Source organism: Schistocerca gregaria, chromosome X (genome assembly GCF_023897955.1).
Source record: "Schistocerca gregaria isolate iqSchGreg1 chromosome X, iqSchGreg1.2, whole genome shotgun sequence".
NCBI lineage: Eukaryota > Metazoa > Arthropoda > Insecta > Orthoptera > Acrididae > Schistocerca > Schistocerca gregaria.
The window spans coordinates 130,894,299-130,908,346 of NC_064931.1; the positions used below are offsets into that span (position 1 = coordinate 130,894,299).

Below are 14,048 nucleotides of genomic sequence, written 5' to 3' on the forward strand. Positions count from 1 at the left end.
CTATTAATATAAATTTTCTTAAAATATGATCACATGCAGCTGATCAAGTGTACTATGTATGAGGAAACAGAACTACAATACAGAATGGGTACTTACCTTCAGCAGGCAAAATTCTCAGTACTGCTGATAAAGACACAAAAGTATAAGAAACTGTCTTATCTTTCAGGACTACTAGTTCCCTTATCAGAAGGGAAAGAGGGATAAGTTTGAGAAGGTTGAAAGGAAGGGCAGACCACTCAGACCACAGAAATAGAGATGTCCATCTGCTGAAAGCAAGGCAAAGATGAAGGGGGAGTTGTCAGAGACACTAAGAGGTCAACGGTAGTATATTGGTAAGCACTGTGTCAGTTTCAGTCCAGAGATGATGAGAACAGACTGAGAAGGAAATATGAATTAAAAGAAATAGAAATGAAATAAACACGATGGAAAAAGAGTAAGATATATTAGAAATACATAACTTCCAACCAAGTACATACTTTATTCTTTTTGCTCTCATTTGTTTGTAAATAGAAAGTATTTTGTAGATAGGATGAGCAACCCAGAATAATAAATAGAAGAAGGAGAACTATACAATATCCATTCAAGATATCCACCCCATGTAACTGTAAAGTACCCATAATGTATGTAATCAGCCTGACGGATAGCTTCAAGGCAAACAAGTGCTGATGGACTGCTCACCAAATTGGGCCATGATCTCTAATCATTTTCACTGGAACACTTTACAAGTCAAACAAAAACAGAAAGACTGTTACATGACTATTTTGACTCGGGAACTCATGGCTCTGCATGCACATGGGCAGCATGTTGGTGCCACAATATCAAACTTAGAAGGCTGAAGGAATGAAAAATATGTCTTTAGGCCAGGGTACACAGGACACCACTTTTGGATAAACTGATAGGTTAATGGAGATGGAGAAAGTGTTAGATAACATCAAATAGGTTGTAGCAGTGTTGTCAGAAAAACTGAAAGAAGTGCCAAATAGAATCGAAACTGACCCAAGTGTTTCATGAAAGAGAAGCAGGGTAGGAAGGAAATACCTCAGCAGGATTTAATGTCAACAAGAAAATAAAGAAGCATTACAGATATTGAATGAATATCAACAAGAATAGCAAGACTTTGTTTATTAAACAAACAAAACATATTCCACAGAAATCTGCAGTAGAAATGTGTTCACATTATGATGAGTGCATAGAATGCCTCTGCAAAGAGTTACATAAACTGATAAAGGACAGAAAATCCAACTGTAACATATCACGTCCTGCCCACACCCATGTCCTCAGCCTGTTTGTTACTGTGGATGCCAGGGCCACAGTCTAGTAGCTGGAGGAAGACACTTAAGTTTCACTTGAAGATGATGGAGCAGTCTTTCCCTAATCTTCCTAAATGCATTGTGTGGTCTGAGCTTACTAGACAGCTGCAGGGTGAGTAATTTTCCCATGATTGCTAGTGGTTTCCATCTCTTGGTGTAAATAAACTTCTGGAGATCCTAGCAGGAAGTGGCACCTTCTAAGAGACTTTCTAGTAACGAGAATAGGAAATAGTCAATGGAGATTCTTGAATTCTTATCCTGATGACTGACTGACTGAAAGGGGTAAATGCTAAATCATGAAACTGGAAGTCTACTGACAGCCATCATGGGATAGAGGTGCCCCATAGAGGGGAGTTGATGATTTAATGTTTAACTGAAGTTAGCAGTTATTGATCCTTCGAAGACTGATGAAGTTACTTTTCAAATATGGAAAGACTACAAGAACTAGTGGTGTGTTCCCACATGCAGGTATGTAATTCTGTTTAGTCCTTTTCTGGATTTTCTAGGTGAGTGTTGTCTTTTAGTGAGCATGAAATGCCCAGTAGTGAGATTCATCTTACAGTTGACCATGAAGCCATAAACTGGAGGTAGTGTTTACTGAACAAAGTGAAGTTGGTGAGGTTAAACTGACACAAATTCCATTTGTGTCCACGGAAATTTGAGAGCGCATGTTTTACATGTCTTTCGATGTACTGATTTTGAAATGTATTCTTGTTTTTTTGTTTTTTTTTTTTTGTTTTTTTTTTTTTTTGGAGAATACTGGCAGAAGTTGCTATGAGCCAGTTGGAGGGTGTGTATGAACTAGTAGTGGTGTGCATATTTCAGTTCAGTGGTTAGATCTCAGGATCATAGGTACAGTTGACAGCTCTGCACCAATCAAGAAGGGAGAGTTTTTTTTCTCTTGCAGATGTATTTTTGTTTATGTTTTGTGTAGTAAACTAGAGAATCTCATTTAAGTGCCCTTTTTTCTTTTCAGCAATTTAAGTTGAGTGTATTCCTTCATTATTTAGTTCATATTTCCAGAGCACAGTGTTAATTTAAGTTGTTTGGATTCATGAATTTACAATAGTAATTTGTTTACATACAGTTACTTTTATACCAACTTTTGCAACTGTGTTTCCTTTTTTATTGGTAATGTAATTGACTTATTCTTTCTAAAGTATTATTTTTATCATTAATGAAAAGTGCCAGACTTGCTGTAGAGCTGTTATTTCCATGTATGGTGTGATGGGTGCTTTAGTTTTTCCACAGGGGTGACAATAGTGGCATACGAACATGGGAAATAAATTAAGTTCTTGAGTGGTTTCATAGGATATGTAGTAGATACAGGGAGATAGAAGAAGAGGAGGGAAAAACTGCTGCCCTTCAGGCTGAATCAGACACGGCTACAGAAGATCCGGACATGTTTAGGAGGGAGAAAGGTAAAGAGAGGTGGGAAAAGATAACAGAAGAAACAGGTTTAGAATTTAAGCTGGCAGCTTCATGGTGAATGAAAAATAAGTTTAACCTGTTGCTTCAGTTAGAAATCAATGAGCCTCTGGCAGATGTACATGTAGACTGGGCACAACAAACTTTCAGTAGTAAATTGAAAAATAAGAATGTAGGGAAATCAGTATGAAGAAAGAAAATTTTATTATTAAGTAGTTCTCATGCTAGGTGGGTAGGATCTGATTCCCAGGTCACCAATTCTTTTTAAACTTAGAACTGGTTTGAGGCAGGTGACAGAGGATTCAGATTCATTATATAAAAACTTCGCCAAGGAAGACACCATGTTCATAACCATACAGCAGCACAGAGACCCTAGAAATGATTTCATCTGCACTGGAACATACCAGTTTTTAGTTCATATTTGTATATTTGTTCTGGGAGGAAGGCGCCAAACTTGCTATGCTGAAAAAGAAGGATCCCTCACATAAGGGGTTTATGGCTTTAGCTGAGACATTTCATTTCAGGGAGGACCCCAAGCATTAGGGGTTTAAGACTTCAGCTCAGATATTTCATTCCAGGGAGGATCCCAAGCATTAGGGGTTTAAGACTTCAGCTCAGATATTTCATCCCACAGATTTGACTTTAAATAATAGTGGAAAAAAACAAATTTAGAACTTACATGTTTTTCAAGTGTAATGCCATGCAAAGTACAGTGGCTATGATAATTTTAAGAAACTTGTAGAAAAACTTTTAAAAGAAAACAACGTTGACGTAATGTATTTTATGACTGTAATTCAGACTGAGCTCGGGCATGAAGTGTTTGCCAAATATTGATCAGGTTTACTGCAGATACCAACAAAAAATGTTGACAGTGAGTCAATATATCCCACTACAGTACTGTTACAGATAGGAAGTGTAGTCTTAAAGAATGCAGTGTTGAAATATACACACTACTTTCTTTTGAGCATTAAAAATATACGTTAAAAAGAATCAGTTGCAAAATATCAGCTTTATTTCTTTCCTCAGATTGCTGAAACAGAAGTAGTCAATGAAGTCGCTACAATATGCCTCATACACCATTGACAAGTATAAATCATATATTACATATGGTCAAAAATTGAGGCTACATTTTAAAGCAGCTAGTTATTAACATTCCATACACTATTCATCATTTTCATGGTTGCAGTGAAGAGTGATTTGAAATAAATGTTTTATTTTTGATAAGGCTTCAGCAACAAACCTTCATCAGAAATGAACTGTGTGTTCGGTGTCTCAGGGAAGTGTGAGAGTGGAGCTCAAAATAATTGTGAGCCTCAGCACTTTCTCATACACTACCATTCACTATGAAAAAAGGTAACCTGAGAACATTGTTGAGAAACTGAGGAAAGCCAATGAGTATCAAAACTTTCTACAGTGAATTGTTGATGACACAAAATGTAAGTGCCACACTGCAATATACGAGTCCATGAGATACATATGTGTCATCAGAGGTATAGTAATAGTGCCTGCAGCATTTGTCAACTATGATTAATGATTACCATAAAGCAATGTGCTGTTTGAAACCATTAGCAAAGAAGACTAACATCTGATTATAATATCTGGTTATGGCATAGTCCGTTACTCTGAAGTGGTGTGATAATTTTTGAACATTGTCACACATTTGTGTGAACATATTTATTTTTGAAGGGTGTCACACATTTGTGTAAACATTTTTTCAAGTAACAATCGCCTCAGGTTATTAAAATGGTATACTGATTAAAGAAGACAAGAAGAAAAGGCAGCAACCAACAAATAAAGGTCATACCTATATCCCTGAATTAAAGAATCAGCTGCCCATTTGAGAGAAGCAATTTAGGGAAACCATAAAATACTTCATCAATTGCGGCAGATAAGAATTTGAACATTATTCCTTTGAAATAGGTCTATTAATTATATCATAAAAAATATGTAATATCATGTGAATCTAATCTTAACATTCTTGAAACCTGTCTCAACAAGGGAGACGGTCGAAATATTGTGAAAAAGAATCATGTAGTGCATGACATCCACAAGAGTAGCTACCAGGTTTAACACTATTAGTGCTATGTCCGTCCAGAATAAATAACAAGAAGGCCTGCATGGTACAAATAAAAGTGTAACTGTTAACACCCTAATATACATCACCAGTCTAAATATCAAATTTTTAAAAAAATTAAGAAGATAAACAAAGGATTTTAATTCATGTTCTTAAGAGAACTACGAATTGTCATTGGTACAAATGTAATCGAAACTCACCTGTAATTGTAGCTAGTAAACCAATGATGAAGATGGTTGGAAACCACATTGTCATCTTGGAATAAGCTAAATCCAGCTGGTGTAGAGAAGAAACGAATAAATAAGAGAAGCCCTCTGTCTCCCAAATGCAGCAATGAAGGCCGATGAGAAATAAGTGCCTCTAAATACACCTGGAGACAAGAAGAGAAAATATATCTGTAATAAAACAATTAATAGCTACAAATATTATTATTTTATACCCCAACAAATAAAGTAATATGATAAAATGTGGGAAAAATGAAACCTACATCATAATCAGAAAGTAAATGACTGAAAACATAACTCTCACAGGAAACATGAACAGAAATAAAAGTCAGCACAAAAAATAAAAAGTACATTAAGGGGACATAGTGAGCTATTAATAATCTTTGTTAATGTTCATATACTTAGAAGCTGTTATGAATACAAGTGTTAACATAAAAGTCACTTCTAAAACCGGCAATGTGTCAGGAAATGATCAAGTAGATTCTAATGAAAATGTTCAGCAGTAAAATGTGTCTTAAACTATGTTCTTTTTGGGATGTTTGCCCAATACCATACACCTAACATAAACTAGCAGAAATATTAAATTAGTTCAATTTGAGAAGAAATAATGAAGTCATGGATGTAGGTTTTTGAAAAAAATATTGCTGGGAGTTCACGTCTCTTGCAGTACTTCCATAAAAACATTGCACTTTTGAAACTGCCTACCCAATATAGTATGATGATTTATATGAAATAGAGAACGTGGAAAGAAATGGAAGGGATGGGTGGAATTTCGTGATTTCCTGCAGCACTGCGCACTGTGGTAATGCAATGTCGAAAGGTGAAAATTTGTCCCAGACCAAAACTTGAACCCAGATTTACTGCTTCTCATGAACAGTTGCCTTAACCACTTCAGCCATCCGGGTTCCTGTCTGACTCAAATTTCTAACTTAGTGCACATTGCAATGCAGCATCCCTCGTCCATTAACACTTACTCACAAATTATTAGTTCCTGTACGGGTTCAGATGATATTAGTGCATCAGCACATGAAACCAAGGAGCTGTGACGCTATTACACCACTTAAATATGTAGTATGACAATTATGGGTGATTACTGCTTTCAACTGCATAACAATATGACGTGTAATATGGCCAACAAAAAATTAAGTGTACTCTGTCAAAATGTGGTATCAACTAAAATGTCACAACAGTTTGGTGTTTCACCCAGTCAGTCCAAAAGACCATGCTGCATAAAGAGATGGAGCAAGGTGTCCGAGACAAAATGGTAGGTACACTATGTGATCAGAAGTATTCGGACACCTGGCTGAAAATGATTCACAAGTTCAGGGTGCCCTTCATCAGTAATGCTGGAATTCAATACGGTGTTGGCCCACCCTTAGCCTTGATGACAGCTTCCACTCTCGCAGGCATACGTTCAATGAGGTGCTGGAAGGTTTCTTGGCAAATGGCAGTCCACTTTTCGCAACGTTCTGCGCTGAGGAGAGGTATCGATGTTGGTCGGTGAGGCCAGGCACAAAGTTGGCATTCCAAAACATCCCAAAGGTGTTCTATATGATTCAGGTCAGGACTCTGTGCTGGCCAGTCCATTATAAGGATGTTATTGTCATGTAGCCACTCCACCATAGGCCGAGCATTAGCAACAGGTTGTCGATCGTGTTGAAAGATCGAATCACCATCCCCCAATTGCTCTTCCACAGTAGGAAGCAAGAAGGTGCTTAAAACATCAATGTAGGCCCTGTGCTGTGATAGTGGAGTGCAAAACAACAGGGGGTGCAAGACCCCCTCCATGAAAAACGTGACCACAGCATAACACCACTGCCTCAAAATTTTACTGTTGGCAATACACGCTCTGGCAGATGACACTCACTGGGCATTCGCCATACCCACACCCTGCCATCGGATCACCACATAGTGTGCCGTGATTCATCACTCAACACAGTTTTTCCACTGTTCAATTGTCCAAAGTTTACGCTCCTTACCCCCAAGTGGGGCATCATTTGGCGTTTACGAGTGTGATGTGTGGCTTATGAGCAGCCCCTCAACCACGAAATCCAAGTTTTTTCACTTCCCGAGAGTGGAAATCTCACGTACAGACATATGACAAGTGACACTAATCACCAGACCATGTTCGAAGTCCATGAGTTCCGCAGAGCACCCCATTCTGCGCTCTCATGATGTCTAATGACTGCTGAGATCGCTGATATGGAGTACCTGGGAGTAGGTGGCAGCACAATGCACCTAATATGAAAACTGTATGTTTTTTGGGGTGTCCGGATACTTTTGACCACATAGTGTAGGTAGGTAGGTAGGTAGGTTGGTGGTTGGGGGCAGGTTAAGTGACTAAACAGTGAGGTCATAAATCCATCAGTCAAGAGATAGCTCATCTGGAGTTTGTGACATCAGCCAGATTTTTGTACATGAATGTAAATATGTAAAATTTTATAATGTCTTGTATTTTGCTATGTACTACATCATGAATGTGAAATATGGCCTTCCAAGCAATAGAGATTTCGGAGACGGGAAATAATTTAAAGAGAATTAAAAGTATATAGGGCAGGCCAGTACGCAGGTCAGAGAGCAGATGAGGGATACCACAATGTTCATCTGTGGTGAGAGAAACTTCACCCACATCCAAACACCTGTCCCCTCCCCTCCCATCGCATCCCCTCCAAACCAATTAAGGGCTCAGCCAACCCTATCCATAGTTTTATAGTGGCCAGTGTAATTGGCAGTAGCACTTGGATAATTCTGTAAAACAGGGGAACAGATGCCAAAGAGTCATGAGCTGGCTGAAAATCTAGCTCTTTGAAATAAATCAGTCCTAATTCGTTGACTGGTTGGTTGCAGGACTAAACAGTGCGGCTATCACGCCGTCAGCCAAGAGACAGTTCACATGGAGTTAGTGTCAGCAGTTAGAAATTTGATCAAGCTATGAAAGTATGTAGCAGTGGTAAAATAGAGGCCTTGAAAGCAATACGGATGCTAGAGATGAGAAATAATTTAAGGAGAAGTAAAAGTATATGGATCAGGACAGCACATAGATCACAGTGAATGAGGGGTTTCCCAGGGCCCATTGGTTGCAAGAGACACCCCACCCATAACTGGTTGCCCTGCCAACACAATTAAGCACCGAGACAGTAACAGACAAAAGAATGTCTTCTAGCCAGGAGTTTCCTCATATTAAAAGAGAGAAGCCTAAAAATGTAATGGATATTAGTTGAACTGACAACAATAAAAAGAAAGTGAAAGAAATAACAGGTCAGTAGGAGGGTGGGGCCATGTAAATGTCCCCTGGATCTCTGCAAGTGACAGGGGCCGTCCCTCCCACAACTGTCCCACCCACGATCTGCTACAGTCAAAGTATTAATGAAGGCAATAACACACAATGCTCAGTGGAGTGCAACCCCCAAAATGAAACATATGACGCAACAAAAGTAAGGGGCTACCTGCATCTAAAAGCAGTAAAAATGGAGCAAATGAGAGCTGGGTCAGTGGTCATCCAGACCCAGCAGGTGACAGGATAAGCCCCAACTGCAACCAAACTGCCCATTACGAAAATAGTTTAAAATGTTGTATCTGAGAACAAGATCCACTTTCATGGAGAAAATGAAGACCAGGTTCAACAATCCGTGAGTGATCCACCAATAGTAGAGGCAAATAATCGAGAAGAATACGCTAAGCAAGGAGAGATAGCAGGAGGGTTCATTCCGCCAGGATATCAGCTACTGTCTGTAGCACCGCACAACCACCACATGAGGTGGTTTACCACCTAAAAGAAAATTATTGGTTGCAGTAGTATGACTGATGTGGAGGCAACAGCAGTGGATTTCTACCAGAAGGAATGGTCCTAATTCATGTTTCAGGTACTAGGGAGAGCAGCAGATGGGAGGAGTGCATTCCAACTGGTAATCCTACCCAAGGGAGAGTTTCAAGGGGTTGACACCAACTGTATAAAAAAAGGATTTGATACATTGGATGATTAGGCAATTATTATATGGTGATTGTGTAAGTGGGCAAGAGTTGGTACTGTTGGAATTGGAGAGGTAAGATCCTTGCTTTGGCAAGGAGATGCCACAGAACTAGTTCAGGTGATATGAGTTGCTAGTCTTTCTCCACAATGATATAATGTGTCCAATTTCAAAGCCAAAGCTGCCACTGAGGCATAAACATAGCAAATACAGCATAGTTGTGGGAAAAGGGCACATTAAAAATGGAGTAAAGTAGTGTAATACTCACCCCAAGAAGTGTGTGAAAGGAAGCAGAGAACACTCAACTTTTACATGCAGCTAGTCTTTAGTTGACAAACATGGGGCGGCCATATCAGCTTTTCATTCTTGGAAGAGTCCCAAAAATTTGGACTATGCAACAATGCCCATGTGCTGGGCATTCAAGTAGAGTTCTGGATCAGGATGAAACATGGTAAAATGACAGAAAAGCTTGACTTGGATTTTCACAGGAAGGAACTGTAAGCCATGGGAAAGGGTCGAAATGGAGGCCCTTTCATTGGCTCCTTGGAGATGGCATTCAGCCAAAAATTACAGACTGCGAGCTATACCACTTGCGAAACTCGACGACACACAGTGTGAGTGCACCATTGGTCTCAGGGAGAAGGTCACTGCCCCATTAATGGCGATGAGGAAGAGTGTATCAAACAGCATGGAGCCCTGAGGGACAAAGTTCTCCTGGACCTGCGGGGAGCTGAGCGATGTACCAACACTTACCTGAAACAATCAGTAGGTTAAAAACTAATAACAAAAATCTTTAGAGTGTCTCACAAGCCCCAGTCAAGGTAGGTAAGTAAAATATGATGGTGCACAGCAATGTTGTATGCCTTACATGGGTACAAAAAAAAATTGCAATGAGATGTTTGCATTTTAAAAAATTGAAATCACATTTACAGGGGGACAAAAAACTCCAAGATTCGAAAACCTGGCATAATCGTCAGATTTCCATCTACCCAATCAGTTTATGGAGCATGTTGGTGAAGTGAATCAGTCAGTAGTTGTCACTGGATGTTGGGTTTTTGCCTGGTTTAAGGAGTGGGATGATGGTATCACAGCACTGAAAAGGGAAAACACCTTCCAGCTAAATAAGTCTTAAGGCTTAGACTAGATGGTTTCTGAGTATCACAAATGTTGTATCATAACATTATGAACTGAATCAGAGAGTGAGGCCATTCATGTGATGAGTCAAGAGCCTGAAGCATTGCTGATCAATGAAAGGTTTATTATATACTTCACATGGTGGAAGGGTAAAGGATAGGGTGTATCTCCCACTTGTTTTTTTACGTGTTCTACAGGTAGCCACTAATAAGAGGAAGCTGACACTGCTGCAAAGGGGTCACAAGGGGTTCAGTAAGAAACAAAGCATCAGGAGAAATACTGCCAGAAGGAGGAGACCCAAACAGTTACTGATCTTTGGCAGCCCAGTAGATTACAAAACGTAGCCCAAACATGGAATGAAGAGGCATACATTCCAAAGAAGGAGACATACTGCTCCCAGCATTCCTTCATACTGTGTTTAATTAGATAGTAAACTTCTGCAGAGAGCCATTTAAAAGTGATGAGGGTTGTCTGTGAACAATGTCACCAAGACTGGGGTAAAGTAATTGTAATGTTGATAGCCAAAAAGATGCCATGAGTGGCAGCAAAGTGGATAAGAGTAATGTCAGTGATGGGAGACAGATCAAGATTGAAAAGAAACTGGTCAATCAGAAGGCTCGTACCAGACAACATGCTACTTCCCCACATGGGGTGGTGCACAGTGAAATCCCCAAGTAAGTTACTCTTGGATTGAAGTGGTCATTTCAAGGTAAGTAAATGCCCTGCCTGGGGGTAAATAAACATCACAAATGGTGATTTCTGGGGTCATTTGCACCTACACTGTTACTGCTTCCACTACAGCACAGAGAGGAATCCATTCACTGATTATATCTGTGCAAACCAATGAACAGACCCTTCCAGATGCTCTCTCAGGTCCAGTAAGGTTTTAACAGAGTGCACTGTAACCTCAAAGAGTTGAAGAACAGTCATCAGTGAAATGTGTTTCTTTGAGAGGAAGATGTGGTCACAGAACAAAAGGAAGTCCAATGATTTAGTTCTAGAAGATGACAGCAACGTTCACTGCAGTTCCATTAGATTACAATGTTAAGGGCTTCATGGTTAGTCTTCAAGGTACCAAGGGCACACTGCAGGATGAATGTCTGCCACCACTAGTGATGGTGGAACAATATCAACAAACATAGGTCAGACAGGGTGGCAGGATCTGGTGCCTCCAGAGTCACTGGAGTAGCGTTCTCCTGTGATTTTTTCTTTTCTCTTTCACTTCTGTAAATGATCAGGACTCTTACGAGGGCTCATCCACTGTGGGTGTGTGAACTGAAGAGTATCAGATAGTCCAGGGACCCACAGTCCACAGTTCCTTCAGCCACTGCATGGTGTCAGGTTTTTGAAGTGTAGTTCTGGGACACTGTTCCTGAAAGAGAGTCCTGTCATTGGTAGACTGGTAGACATAATCAAAGATATTCAATTCCAAGATTTTTCATTCCTTAATTAAGGTATTGCACTACAGGGAACATGGAGGGCAGCTGATAGCTCACATTGTAAGCACTAGTGGCCAATCCCAGTCTCCTCGAATCAGGTCGTATGTACGCCGCAGAAGTCATGTCCAAAACACTGACATTTAAAGTACCATATCAAGGGTGAGAACTACGGTTTCACATCACAGTGGTTAACCATAATTCTAACCTTCCCAGGAAGCAAATCCCCCTTAAAAGCAAGGATGAATGCTCCATTATCAACATTGTTGCCTGGCAGGCCTCGATGTACGCAGCATAACAAATGACCCCCTCATTTCTCCAACTGTTCACATAGTTCTTCATAAGTTTGCAGCATTAAATCTTGGTGAAAAATTAAACCATGATCATGTTTAAGCTCTTATGGAGTGTTGTGGTAACAGGCATGTCACCCAGGTTTTTTTTTTTTTTTACAAGAGAGTAGCACATGTGACTGGGTATTATTCCGCATTTTATTTAAGACTTAACCATTTTGTAATTTACAAAGGCAAGATATTTCTCCAGATATAAGGAACCTTCCATCTGTCCATGAACAAACCAGATTCATGGCTACAGGCTGTTAGCTTAGGTCTATTCACAACACACATCTGCCATGATGCTGCCCACTCTGAATGAGGGCTGTCCCTACGGGTGCTGCCCATAGCCATTGCTTGGAGTCATATTGCCCCAAATGGACAGGCAGCTACTTATTAGCATACACAAGGAGGTAACAGCCAGGCATCAATAGTGCCTTCCTGCATTGTAAGGGGCTACGACAAGGTACTTATTAGCATACACAAGGAGGTAATGGCTACCATGCTGAGTATTGTGCAAACTTTCCCATATAACACACACCTTTCTTCAAAATTTTGATAAGGTTGAGGACAAATCCAGATGCAATATGAATCTGGGTGCACTCAGCATATGTGATATGACTTGCAAATGATAGAGCACAGCAATGAGTCACCCTTTTTTGCAGGTTTTATTTGTCACAGTTCTTTCAAGATTGCTCAGTAGCCTTGAAACAACTGTGACAGACACCCAAACAACAGGGGACTGACATGCATTGATACTATGAAATAACACACTGATAATGGCTAGACACTAGCCAAAATCTAGATTTGTCAAACAAAACCTGTGAAGAAGTATGACTAACTGTTACGTTCTATCATTTGTAAGACTGAAAATAAGTTAAACCAAAATAGGTGGTTTAAAATATGGAAACAACACAGGGAAAATCCATAACTTAAGTTCCACAAGCAAGCTACGTTGTCAGAATGGAATTTGTCCAAGAGACTAAGTCTGAGAAAACATATAATCAGAGTGTAAGACTGCAGCACAAGAAAGGAAGATGAAGTGCAATGGCTTGGGGCTCCACATTCCCCACATACGTGCTCCAAAAAGAATTGTGAGCCCTCTGGGGCTGTGACACAAAGGATCATTACCACAATTATCTTCTGGGTTTCACTGATCACTGCTCATTGTTCAATCACACCTCTAGTCACCCATCCCGGTATTAGGAAGGGTCTGCATAAGGACTGAGATGATGGCCTGCATAGGAATGGTGCACCCTTTCCCAGTGAGTACCCCACAGTTTTATTCGACTGTTACATCAGTTTATAAGTGTTCCAGATTTGAATAAACCCTAGTAACTAGCAAATGACATGTTCTTCCGATGGTTTTGTGGTAGGAGAAAAAGTAATGACTGTTGTGGGCAATTACAGCCCTGCTTCCATTTGCTAAAGAGGTTTGAGAGCATCAAGGAATTTAGTGTATGTTAGGTTATTATTTCTCAATAATCCTTCCTCTCTTCCAGCATCCTCAGGATCACATAACTGCAAATACTAAACATGTTGGTGTAATAAACCCTGAAGAGAACAATGATGAAACAGCTAAGATCTACCTCATACCTTGACCTTATGTACATAGTGTGCCAAACAAATAACGTTTTCCCCCAGGAATATTTTCAGGAAAGTGTCAAACAGGTTATCATTTGACCCACTAGACTGTGCTGAACACTGAGATGCTTCAATCATGTTGATAACTCAGCCATTGTATCCATAGCTGCCATTAAAGTAACATTGTGCAAGTAGTGACAGTCAAACAAGGCACCATGGATCAAAGAGCTGTGACAAAATTTTAATGCAAATTAGGAAAAACAGCATCAGAATGTTATGAAGACATGCAACATGTTTATGAGGATGAGTGCCTTAATGGTGCACAAGTGCTCCACATACTTTTTTATATTTCCAAACATTAAATGAAATTTACAAGGGAAATGTTTCAGTGACACTGAGGACATCCAATGTGCTGTGACTGACAGACTGAAGGAAGTACACAGTCAGGACTTCCCACATTTTTTCAACAACACAACTGATCAATGTAAACATTGTGTGGAGGTGCAAGGGGATTGTTTTGAATCTATGTAACAAGGAAAGTGAAACAAAGTTCTTAGCTTG

The 14,048-nt window shown here is 39.8% G+C and overlaps 1 protein-coding gene across 1 annotated transcript in view; it reads right to left on the minus strand.

The window, feature by feature from the left end:
- LOC126298424 (rapamycin-insensitive companion of mTOR-like) overlaps positions 1-14,048 on the minus strand; it is a gene marked incomplete in the record, with an annotated part of 194,615 nt that overhangs the window by 106,810 nt on the left and 73,757 nt on the right. The window contains 1 exon segment of the mRNA XM_049989753.1: positions 5,013-5,182. Within this exon segment, the coding sequence (XP_049845710.1) occupies positions 5,013-5,182 (170 nt within the window).